The 12,575-nt window shown below is 38.2% G+C and overlaps 1 protein-coding gene across 5 annotated transcripts in view; it reads left to right on the forward strand.

The window, feature by feature from the left end:
* The first annotated feature begins 287 nt into the window (after positions 1-287).
* Positions 288-12,575, forward strand: part of TASP1 (taspase 1) — a 261,474-nt gene continuing 249,186 nt past the window's right edge. For all 5 annotated transcript variants that reach the window (XR_004313102.1, XR_004313103.1, XM_032461813.1 and 2 more), the window contains exons 1-3: positions 288-366; positions 8,936-9,154; positions 12,369-12,436. Coding sequence is in view for 3 of the 5 variants with exons in the window: in XM_032461813.1 (XP_032317704.1) it covers positions 9,010-9,154; positions 12,369-12,436 (213 nt within the window). In the remaining 2 variants the exon portion in view is untranslated. The remainder of the gene's footprint in view (positions 367-8,935; positions 9,155-12,368; positions 12,437-12,575) is intronic.

Raw genomic sequence — 12,575 nt, forward strand, 5'->3', positions numbered from 1 at the left:
CTTTTAAGTGACACCTCAATAAATGATGACTAGCTTAATATCAATTGGTATCACACCGCCGGTCTGCCAACCACTCAGATCAGAAGATCACATCCTTCTGGCTCATTAAGGGGCGGGGTGACGAGAGAGAGGCCACGGCGCCTGCGCAGCTCACAGGGAGGCTCCAGGTGGTGTCTTCGCGGCACCTCCACTGCCAGGTGAGCCGCTCCGGAGGAGAGGGCGGAGACAGAGCGGCGTGGGGCGCCTGCTTCCGGCCACGGGGCTCTGCTCACGGCCAATGGGAAAGCGTAACGTCACCCCCGCTTCCTCACCCTGGCAACGGGAGGGTGACTACTTCCGGTGCTGTGGAGCTCGGGACTGACTCGGGTGAGTGTCCCTCTTTCTCACGCTGTCCGCGCCGCTGCCTCCGCCGCGCGCTGCCTCTGTCCGGGCGCCGTGCTCTCGCTGGGACGTGCTCTCCGGGGCCGGGAGCGGGCGGCGCGCAGGACGCCCCTTGCTGGGGGCTGTGCTGAAGGAAGAGACCCGGGAGGTCCCTCGTCCCCTAGTCTCGGTCGCGCGTGGGGCCCGCGCCTGTGCCCTTCCCAGCGGCGGCTGCTTGGCGGCCTCATCCCCTCTCCGTGGAAGGGACTGTCTGTGTGTGTGTGGAGGGGTGGGAGAGTCCTTGCAGTCCTTCAGCCGCTTTGCAGTGCCAGGCGGCGAGTTCCTCCGAGTTTGAGGCTCGCAGAGACCCCGAGGGTGCGCGCTCTGGTCCTGCGTGACCGGTGGGGGCCAAAGCAGCCCCGTAGTGTGATAGAGGCCTGCTTAGAGTCCCGCGGGACGTTAGCATTTACAGCTCGGGTGGAGGAGAAGGAAGAGGAAAGGACCGAGAAGATGGAGCAGGAGCAACTGGAGAGGAGGGTGGAAAACAGGAACTGGAGGTGCCCTGGAAACAGAGCGCATCGTGTTTCCGGAAGGAGGGAGTTCAACTTGATTCGCTTCTGTAAGGGGAGGGGAATGAAAGGTACTTTGGGGACCATGTGACTGAGATCGTTGTATACTAAGCTAAGGAATTTTCATACACCTGGGAGTTTAGTAATTTGCTTTTTTGTTTAAATAAAGCTTTCCCCCTCACTATTAAAAAGCAGTGCATGCTTATTAAAGAATATCTGGAAAATGCAGAAATATTTAAATAGAGATCATCTGTGGTTCCACCAACCAAGCATTTTGATCTCTTTCTACATTTTTTTAATAGTGTGTGTATGTATGTATGTATGTGTGTATATATATATAATATATATACACATATATATATATATATGTGTATATATATGTTTAATTTTCTTTCTTTTTTTAAATGGAGGTACTGGGGATTGAACCCAGGACCTCGTGCATGCTAAACATGTACTCTACCACTGAGCTATTACCCTCCCCTTATAGCATATACTTAACCTACTTAGAATCATAATGTATGTGTATAAAATATGATTTTAATTAAAAAGCATACGTTTTGTACATTGCATCTTGGAAGGAGTGATTTTTTTTTGAGATGTAATTCATAAAATCCACCATTTTAAATTGTAAATTTCAGTGGTTTTTAGTATATTCACAGAGTTGTGCACCCATCACCACTAATTCCATAACATTTTCATCACCTCAGAAAGAAACTCTACCCATTATAGTCGCTCCCCATTGGATTTCCCCTCTCCTTGTTCCCCCAGCCCTTGGCAACCACTAATCTACTTTGTGTCTATGGATTTTCCTGTTCTGTACATTTCATGTAAATGGAATCATATAATATGTGACTTTTTGTTGTTCACCTTCTTTCACTTAGCGTTCTCAGGTTTCATCCATGTTGTATTATGTGTCTACTTCACTCCTTTTTATGGCTGAATAATACTCTGTTATGTAAATAGGCCACATTTTGTTTATCCATCATCAGTTGGTGGACATTTGGGATGTTTCTGCATTTTGACTATTATGAATAATTCTGCTGTAAACATCCATGTGCAAGTTTTTGTGTGGACATATGTTTTCTGTTTTCTTAGGTGTATACCTAGGAGTGGAATTGCTGGGCCATGTGGTAACTGTTTAACTTTTTGAGGAGCTGTTTCCCAAAGTGGCCTGAACAAGCAGGATATGGGGATTCTGATTTCTCCATATCCTTTCTAACACTAACTGTCTGTCTTTTTGACCATAGCCATTCTGTTGGTTGTGAAATGATATCCTGTGGTTTTGATTTGCATTTGCCTGATGTCTGATAATGTTGAGCATCTTTCTCCTGTGCTTATTGGCCCCTTGTGTATCTTTGGAGAAATATCCATTTAATTCCTTTGCCCATTTTTATTTTTATTTAAAAATTTTTAACACTTTTTTTGCTTTTTGTTTGTTTGTTTTATGAGGGGGAGGTAATTAGGTTTATTTATTTATTTGTATTTGGAGGAGGTACCTCATGCATGCTAAGCATGCGCACTACCCCTTGAGCTATACCCTCCCCCCGCCCATTTTAAAATTGAATTAAAAATTAAAGTTGTAAGAGTTCTTTATACTGGACACAAGTCCCTTATCAGATATATGATTTGCAATATTTCTTCCATTTTTCTCCCATTTTGTAGGGGTGTCTTTTGAAGCGCAAAGTTTAAAAGTTTGGTGAAATCTAATTTATCTGTTTTTGGTGTTTGCGCTTTTGGTGTCATATGTAAAACCATTGCCAAATTCCGGATCATGAATATTTACCCCTATGTTTTCTTCTAAGAGTTTTATATAGTTTTAGCTCTTACATTTGGGTCTTGATCTATGTAGAGTTAATTTTTGTATATGGTGTGAGATAGGAGTCCTACTTTATTCCTTGACATGTAGCTCTTCAGTTTTTCCAGCAACATTTGTTGAAAAGGCTGTCCTTTCCCCATTGAATGGCCTTGGCACCCTTTTTCAAAAACCAGTTGACCATAAATAAATAATCATTTCCTAACTATTTCTCTATGTTGGATATTTAAGTTGCTCCCAGATTTTTGTTCTTCTAAATTATCCTATGTTAAACACAGCATGAAAGGCATGAAACCTTTTCTGTATTTAAAGTTATTTTGGTAGAAAGTGTTCTCAGAAGTGGAATTACTGGGTCAAAGAGGAATGTATGTTTGGAGCTCATTTAATGAGGCATTAAGCCTTCAATCTGATGATGTTAAGAGCAACAAAATGCTTCTTTATTCATCAGTTGCTATAGCTTAAGGGCTGGATTTCTCTAAAAGCCTTTTGCTGTAAGATGAATGGATTCCATGACTTCCTTCCTCCTTCAGTTGCTTCTAAAAAGACTAAGTAAATCTAGAGTGAAAAACTTCAATACCAGAGGCAAACAGGACATGTGGTAGTGTTCTAAATGGCTTAAAGAAAAAACAAAAAGTGTCATCAAATGCAGTAGGAAAATGAAGGAATCTTTGAGAGAAATGGAGTCAAGATTTAGACCTTAAATCAGAGGTCTCTGAAGCAAAAACTGGTTTTATTCTGAGTTTCTCTTCTGGCCTTGATAATCGAGTTAATTTATATTCATCTTGATCTCAGAGACAGCCAAATTAAATCTTCTCTTTTTAGTAAATAATACCTAGCTTTAAAAAAATTGAAATACAAAAGGTTATTAGGAGAAAATCAAGTTTCCCTTTCATCCTTGCCCCTCCCTCTTCCCCAGTCTCCCAGTTCTCTCTAGAGGAGTCCGTGGTACAGTTATTTGTGTCTGCATAGATTGGTTCCTATATGGAGTATCTCTGGAGAGATGGTGTATACAAAATGATACATTTTAAGGCTCTTGATACTTTCTGACAAATTCCTTTTCAAAATAGTTACATCTATTTATGTTGGCAGTACACTGCTTGTCAGAAAGATTTCTCTCTTTTTTTTGTATTTCTTTGAATACTCTTTCCTTAATATTGGATATCCTGTTTGTATTTCTTCTTTTATGTATTGCCTGCTCATGTCTTTTGGCATGCTATCTGTCTTGATTGGCATTGTCCTTTATGAGATTTATTTTGGCCACCTTTTGTAGATGATTGTTTTACAATAGCCTGGATTTGGGAAGAAAAGTTAAAACGCTTTTTGTAACACTTATGCTAAGAGGTATGTGAGCTGAGCAAGAGTCAAAGCAGTAGGGCAAAGGAAGTTAAATGCTTAAGAAGAGATCTATAGGATTTGGAAACTGGGTGCAGTCCAAGATGACTACAAGGTGAGTTAGAAAAGGATGGTGCTATTATGTGGAAAGATCTAGATTTCTGGGGAAAGGTGAATTTATTTTGGGTAGGCCTTAGCGAGGAGGATCCAGGCTGAACTATCCAGTGGACTTGTGGCCACAGCTCAAGAGACAAAACACTAAGAGTTAGGAATCATCTGACTTACAGAGGGGATAGTTTGAAAGGTTGCCAGTGGATGAAGCTGCTGAAAGAGACATTGGAGAATAAGTCCATGGACAGACAGGCTGTCTGGGAGTCATGCAAGAGGACAAAGCTGGAAGGGGTGAGAGGGTCCCTGAAGAGACAGATTAGTAGACTGGCATGATTGCCGAAGAGAACAGGGGGTCTGCAGAATCAAAGGTTGTAACCAGAAGACTAAGAGAAGGACATTAGGTTTGGTGATTTGGAAAAGATACATCTTATGGGTGAAGATACAATTTATGGGAAGCAAGAAATACCCCACCCCCCAGAAAAAAATTTAAGGTATAATTCATTTATTATATGATTACACATGGAAAGTGTACAATTCAATAGTATTTAGTATATTCAGAATTGTGCAACCATGACCACAATCAATTTTAGACCATTTTTATTCCTCCCCCCACAAAGAAACCCTGTCCCCCATTAGCAATCACTTGTCAATTCCCCTCTATCCTTCTAGCCCTAGGCAACAACTGACCTACTTACTGTCTCTTTAGATTTGCCTACTCTGGACATTTCATGTAAATGGAAACATACAATATGTGGCTTTTCATGTTGGATTTCACTGTTTTCAGGGTTCATTCATGCTGTAGTATGTGTCAGTGCTTCATTCCTTTTTATGCCTAATAATGTTCCATTGTCCAAATATGCCGCATTTTGTTTAACCACCATCAGTTCATGGACATTTGAGTTGTTTCCACTTTTTGACTATTGTGAATAATTCTACTATTAAATATCCATGTACAAGTTTTTGTGTGGCCATGTTTTCAGTTCTCATCAGTATATACCTAGGAGTAGAATTGCTGGGCCATATGCTAACTTTATGTTTGACTTTTCAAGCAACTATAGCAGAGGAAGGACACATTGCCAGTGTTTTTTAGAAATAATAAAATGAACTTTAATATCATCACTGGTAGGAAATTGCAAAGTGTCCATATTCAAACATATTATTCAGAAATATAGGCATTATAAAAGTGATCTATAAGATTGTTTTCTGTTGTGTAAAACTAACATGCTTATACATCTTTTATTGGAAACCTTTTGTGTTGAGTGTTACCTCAAAGGCCTAGCTGAAGCATTAAACATTTTTTTTTCCTATGGATCAATATATTGATGTAAGTATGCTTCATCAATTTCAAATAACGATTTTAATAACTACAAATGTGATAAAAAATCACAGGAATATTTGATATTAATCTACAGTCACGATTTATTTTTTTACTCCTTAGTCTAAACTATAGAGATCAAATACTAATTTTATTTTTTTAAAATTAGGATTATCTGTGGTTTGTATGGCCCTAGAAGTTCAAGATCCAGAAAAATGAAAACAAAAAAGACCCCTTGGGCCAGTATTGTTGATTGGTCATGTTTTTGTCTATTTGTTCCCTAGTTGGGATGGGTTTTGAGAATATGGCATTTCCTCTTCCTGAAGCTTTGAAGTGGGATCGCATAGGCTTGCCCTATTTTAGAACTTGGACTTGGCTAGTTACCTTGTATTATCATAAATAAATAAATGAATAAAAAAGGTTTTTTTTGGTAAGTGATACAATCAGGTGGTTCAAAATCAAAAAGTATAAAATGGTGAACAGTGAAATTTCCATCCCACCAGTCACCCAAATCTTCTGGTAATCACTAGTGTAATATTTTTTGGTATATTCTTCCAGATTGTACTTTGCATGTATATTTAGCTGAATTATTTCTTTTCCCCTCCCTTGAAATATGGTACTGCATTTATTTCTGTACCATGCTCTTTTTACTTACCAAAATGTCTTCAAGACTGGTCATTTCGTATTTGTATATCAAGAATGTCCTCATTTTTTTAAGGGCTGCTTTTATTTTTACCACCTCCCATCAGGACATGGTGTTGGTCCATCTTCCCTGTTGCAGACAGTCCTTCAGTGTGTGTTTGTAGTTTTGGTTGATTTAGCTGTATTGAGTTGAGTTACCCTTGTTGAGTAGTACTAATTTATGCCACTACTAGCAATGTATGGGAGCTCCTGTTTCTCTATAGCCTCAAAACATGATGTCATCTTACCTTTTTTCTCTGTTTGTTTGCCAATCCAAGTTAAAAAATGATATTTGAGTATAGTTTTATTTTGCATTTTTCTTTTGAGTGAGGTTTAGCATCTTTTGATCTGTTTAAACTATTATATAATTTTTCTGTAAAGTGGGATTTGCCCACTTGTCCCTTTTATTTAATTTATTTTTTTGTCTTTTTTTTATACATTTGTTGGAACTCTGTTAGGAAGGTCAGACCTTTAATGAATTCTGAGTTAAACAAAAACTGATGTTGGAGTAGAAATTGCTTCATTTTTAATTGAATTAAAAATATTTCAGTAACCTTTGGGAGTTGGAGGCCAGAGTTGTACACTGGATAGCCTGTCTACTTGAATTCCTTTCCCAATCCAGCAAAACTTTGGGGCCAGCATTTTTGGAGGAGTTTATTGAGATGACATGGTTTGCTACATAAATACATTTCGGATAGTCTTGGAGGAATGGTAGATTGTGCAAGAAATAGCATATTAATTCATCTACCACATTTTATTTTTTTCAGACAAGCTTGAGAAGCAATATTTTAAAATCTCTCACATATGTTAAAATGCCCATTACATCAAACCTTATTCATTATAAAATGTAGACATTCTGATTTGTTATTCATGAAAAAAATGCATCTGATGACAGTGAGTCTGAGTAAGTTTTATAACTCATACTGCTTGGATGTGTTTTCATTTGAAGTGGAGCTTTAATTTTCCAGTCTGAGTTTTCACACAACTATGTTTGTGGGGCTGGTGGTCCCAAGCTCCTTTCATGGCAGGGTCAGACATCATGGCCTGTGTAGACTGGCAGATGAACTGTTGATCATTTAAACTGACTGTGTCAGCAGACACAGGAATAAATAGTAACCTATCTCAGAGAAATACCTCAAGTCAGGTAAAAGTAATTAAGACAGAAACTCGTGAACTCATTGGAAGGAAATCCATCCTCAGACAGCTACCACCACAAAAGAAAACAAAAACAGACATTAAATTCACTGTTACTTAATTAACCTCAGCACTCTTGTAATCAAAAATTTTTTTCCTGCATTTATGGATATATGTAAACACACACACACACACCCACCACACACACCAGTATATATATATTTATATATATTATTTAAAATTATTATGTCCTTCAAATAAAATGATATATAATAAAATTAAATAGACTGTTAAACCAGGATTTAAAGGAAGGTAAAATACCATATTGCAGCGCTTCACAGACCATCTCTGTTGTGAAGGACCAACTTAAAAATTGTTTTTCAATCCATTGTTGACCATTTCTTCTGTAAAATATCAAAACAAAACAAAACAAAACAAAAAAACAACCCACCACAAAAACCTCAAAACAAAACAGAAATATGGAACTGTGAATGAAAGATAAAAGTATTTATGTTTTATATTTGAAAAGACTTGTGCTTCTCCCCATTTCTCAATTTAAAATAAGGTACAGATTTTTACCTAACAGTGTGAATCTAGGTGCTTAAGTAGTTTCAACCACTTGACTCTTTCTTGGCTTTTCTTTAAATCTCTGTGTGTTGATTTTTAAGTGCTCCATTTTCCCCCAGTCTGAAATGTGTTCTGCCATCATTATAGTTATAAAGCCAAGATTGCTAGAAGCTTGTGAGCTTGAGAAAAATTAGAGACTTTTGGTGTAAGTTGCCTGTAATTCTTTTTTATTAAACTTTATATTTTATTATTTATCTTTTGAGAACCTCAGAAATAATGCTTTCATGAAAATTAACAAGCATTTGCACAAGTGTTATTTTAATTTCTTGGTTTAGTCATAGTTTTGTTAGCATTTGTGTTGTACAGTTGACCTGTGAAGCTTTAAACTTTTTCTGAAGAGGTTCTTCACAGGCAGGTGTAAATCTGTCCCTTGCTTCGTTTCTTTAAGCAGGCAATTTAAGATCTATAGATCTTAAATGTTCTCACCACACACAAAAACTTGTAATTATATGGGGTGATGGATGTGTTAACTAACCTTGTTGTGGTAATCATTTTATACATATGTATACATGTATCAGATCATCATATTATACCCATTGAACTTATACAGTGGTGTATGTCAATTGTATCTCAGTAAAGCTGGAGAAAAAAAACGAGCAGCAATCTAGGCTTTATATCAAGGCTCAGTGATGTTGCCAGCAGTGCCTGTGGTTCTAGAATGTCCTTGAGATAATTAGCATTTGTTTTGGAGGGAGTAGAAAGTGATATTTAAGTTATGTTGAGGTTTTCTTCAACATAGATAAAACTAAAGATAAAATATCTTTGGGCTCAATATGAAGACTTTTTATAACAGTTCTTTTGTTTATATGACTTCCAGCAATTACTGTCAGTGGACAGAGAGATTTAAATTCTAACCTTTCTGTATTCTTTGTATCAGCTAGTTAAATAACTTTAAGATTAGGTTTTTTGAAAGTTATCTTTGCATGAATTTCTTATAATTATGTGCATGTTAGTGGAAAGAAATGCATACCATCTTTGCCTGTTTTCCTTTAGGGTAATTCCTCTCCTGCAATTACTTTTGGGTGGAAGTATGCTCTTTTTCCAATAGAAGATGGTGATCTTGGAGAATGACCATGGAGAAGGGGATGAGTTCTGGAGAAGGGCTGCCTTCCAGATCATCTCAGGTTTCGGCTGTTAAAATATCAGCCAAAGAGCTGGAAACAAAGCAGTCCCATAAAGAGAAGCGAGGGGGCTTTGTGCTGGTGCATGCAGGTAAGCTCTAAGTGGGTGAGCTGTAAGATGAAAATGATTTTTTTCCCCCTTGCCTTGGAAGTACACTGAGAATTGAATTTCAAATTTGGAGGAGGCAAACTGCCAGAGGAGTTGGAACCAAAGAGACTGACTTCAGTATAGTGAGGTCCTCCCCTAACTCCACATTTGGAAAATGTTATAATGATGGCTCTTCCTTTGTCTTCTTCACTCAGCTGCTCTATTATTTACTTCCCCCCATATAATAGATATATTTAGGTATTGTTAAAACCAGGCAATGTAATTATTTAAACTCTGGTTTGTATTTTTGAAAATAATGCTGCTGAAAAAATTTTATTGACTCTTTTTTTGGCTTTGGCCATCTTAGAGTATAATTTACAGTCTTAGAGCTAGTTTGCCTTCTTAATGTTATAAATGAGGAACCTTAAAACTAGAGTGATGAAATGGCTTCAGCCACACAGCTAGTTTGTACAAGAGCCAGGCTGACAGACCCTTAATTGGGCCCTTAAGACTCAGGCTCGTGCTCTTGGCACTGCATCAGCCTGTAATCTCCACTGCAGAGGACCTTGAAGATAGACACAGTGAAGCCCAACGCCTGGGTCCCCGTCACTGAAGTGTCTTGGGTTTCCAAGCAGTGCAGCCCTTCCTTCCTCTTCTTCAGTCATTTCTATTTGCCTACATTTAGAGTCTGAAGTTCAAGGCCTCTGTGAAGGAAGAAGGAATGGCTGGATCTCCTTTAAACTTTCCTCAGACAGTCAAGCAGGATACGAGTGAGATTAACTTTGATCTGGGGTGAGGAGAGGAATTGGTTTCTTCTTATCAAACTGGAGTTCTGCCTGGTCGTTAACCTGTGGCTGTATCTAGACTGGACGACTTGGGAAGCCTTACAGAATCTGGTACAGGAGAATATGGCCAAAAAAAAAAAAAAAACCAGGTTCAGTTTTATTTTCTTTCAAATGATTTTTCAAAGAACTGGGGTAAATTTATAGAAAGAACTCAGTTAGATGTAGACTGGGGCTGGAACTCCTGCCTTCAGATTCCTAGCCCACTATTCTTTCTAGTATACCATGTTGACGGCGCATCTTTATAGGACCCAGTGAGGTATTTTATTCAGAACGAGTCTTTGAAAAATGTACGAGAAAGGCCTGAAATGTGTAACAAGCAACAGCATGGAGCTTTTGATTAGTTGGAAAAGATTGCCTTCTGGGACAGTCATGGTGATAGCCCTCCTCTTTCATAAACACACCTGATAGTAGTGGCTCTTAGACAAAGTTTGGTGCTGGGGACCAGCTGTTATTGGAGGAGGTCTGGATTATGGCAGGGAATTGTGTGGATTAAGGCTGACCTTCCCCTTCTAAATTATTAGAAGGCCAAATAGAGTGATTGATTATGCAGAAGTATATATCTTATACGTTTCAGGAACAAAATTTCAATTCCAGTGTAGATTTTAAAACTTTTGTTTATTATTGTTTTTAAGAACTCAAATTTTAGTCATTTGAGTAGACTGTTGCTTATTCCCAGATCTGTAAACTACCTATGCTTTTACCTAATATTAAAGAACTAAACACTTCTTACCCTTAAAATTTTAAAGGTGAAACTTATCTTTAAGTGGAATGTCAGTATCACTTGCAGGAAGAGAAAATAACTTAACACAATGTAGAGAACCATTGTGATTAAATTTTAGCTAGATCCTGTTCCTGTCAGTGGTTTCGATCCTAAGCTTACCTTTTCCTTTGTTAAATAGAAGAATTAGCGAGATTTAATCAGATATTAAAGGTATACTGGAAACATGCTGAGACGGTTTCCCTATTTTAAGCAGAGGATTTACATGTTGATGTTATTAATGCTGTTATCCATACACTAAAGTTGTCTGTTTGGCTGTGGTATCCCATGTTTTGGGAAACACTGCTAAAAGATTGGGACCCAAGTTCTAAGACTCTTGTCTTAGACCTGTCTAAGACCTGAGATCATTTATTAGAGAATCATGAAGAAAGTTCTGTTAAATATTGACACAGATTCTATGAAGTTTCAGAGTTCTTTTGAGAAATAGGATTGGAATTTGCATGTTTTATGGATTCCTGTTTGGGCATCTTTTCTGTTCTCATGGGTCCCTTAACCATAGCTTCTTGGACCAGTTCTTTCTCTGCCTTGAGGAAAGGTGGGTTAAGGTTGTGTCACAGTCTGCAGTCTCACAGGAGGAGCCCTGAAGCTTAGAAATATAGTTCTTTAACCTTCCCTAAGTTGGACACCTGTGGGGCCCAGCAGTAGCTGAGGATGGGGGCTGAAGGGGTGCTTCAAAACTCTGTTTAAGAATTTTGATGAGAGGGGGGAGGGTATAGCTCAAGTGGTAGAGCGCATGCTTAGCATGCGTGCAGTCCTGGGTTCAATCCCCAGGACCTCCTCTAAAATAAATAAATAAACCTAATTATACCTCCCCCCACCAAAAAAAAAAAAAGATTAAAAAGAATTTTGATGAGAAGCCTAATTGTCACAAGAGTTGAAGTTCTCTTATATTGGTTTCTTTTTTTATTTACATTATTCTCAAATCCCTAACTAAACAAGTATTAATCCTTTTAGGGAAACAAATTTCAGAGCCATCCTCTTAGGAAGTTGCTGGTGTTTGATTAAGAGCCAGAGAGCAACAGGATTTCTAATTGGAAGTTGTGAATATACCATCACTGAGGTTTCAGAGACACCCAGAGTTACATTCTAGGGGGTGAGAGAATGGAAAAGTTTGGGTAGGAGTGGTAGTGGTGGTGGTGGTTGTGGACCGATGGGATTGACACCCCTCAACTTCAAATGTTGTTTAGAAACTACCTAGTTTTTTGAAGTTACTCTTAAAATTTTTGGCAGGTACTTTTCAGAGGTCAACAGAGAGGAACTTGAAGGGACTCTGTCCTTGACACTGCCTGGGCTATCAACTCCAGCCAAAAGAACTGGAGGAGAAGTGAGCTTGGCAAAGCCTCTCTAGGGACATGAGCTATTTAGAAATAGAAATAGTGCCTCTGGCAGGAAGATAGCTTTTGAAAAAGGAGGTAAGGTAAATTAAAAAGGCTTACGGTGGAGAAAGAAACTATTACATTTTTAAGACTCTGTACACTTGGGGCAATAGTTTTATTGTCACTAGGAGAGCATCCATTTATATGAACTATTTATATAATATAAGCAGGGTCCCAGGTATCTTAATGATAGCTAACGATTGCTTTTTTCACTACAGGTGCAGGTTATCATTCTGAATCCAAAGCCAAGGAATATAAACATGTATGCAAACGAGCTTGTCAAAAGGTATGAAGAGAATGTATTCTGCCTGCTCAAAACATTTTAGTTTTGACCATAAAGCAGCTTTACCTTGAAGTTCAAAATTTTAAGGTTCGATTTATAAGATGGTCTTTGATTTGGACCACAAAATAATTTTGCTCGTATT

This window comes from Camelus ferus, chromosome 19, assembly GCF_009834535.1.
Source record: "Camelus ferus isolate YT-003-E chromosome 19, BCGSAC_Cfer_1.0, whole genome shotgun sequence".
NCBI lineage: Eukaryota > Metazoa > Chordata > Mammalia > Artiodactyla > Camelidae > Camelus > Camelus ferus.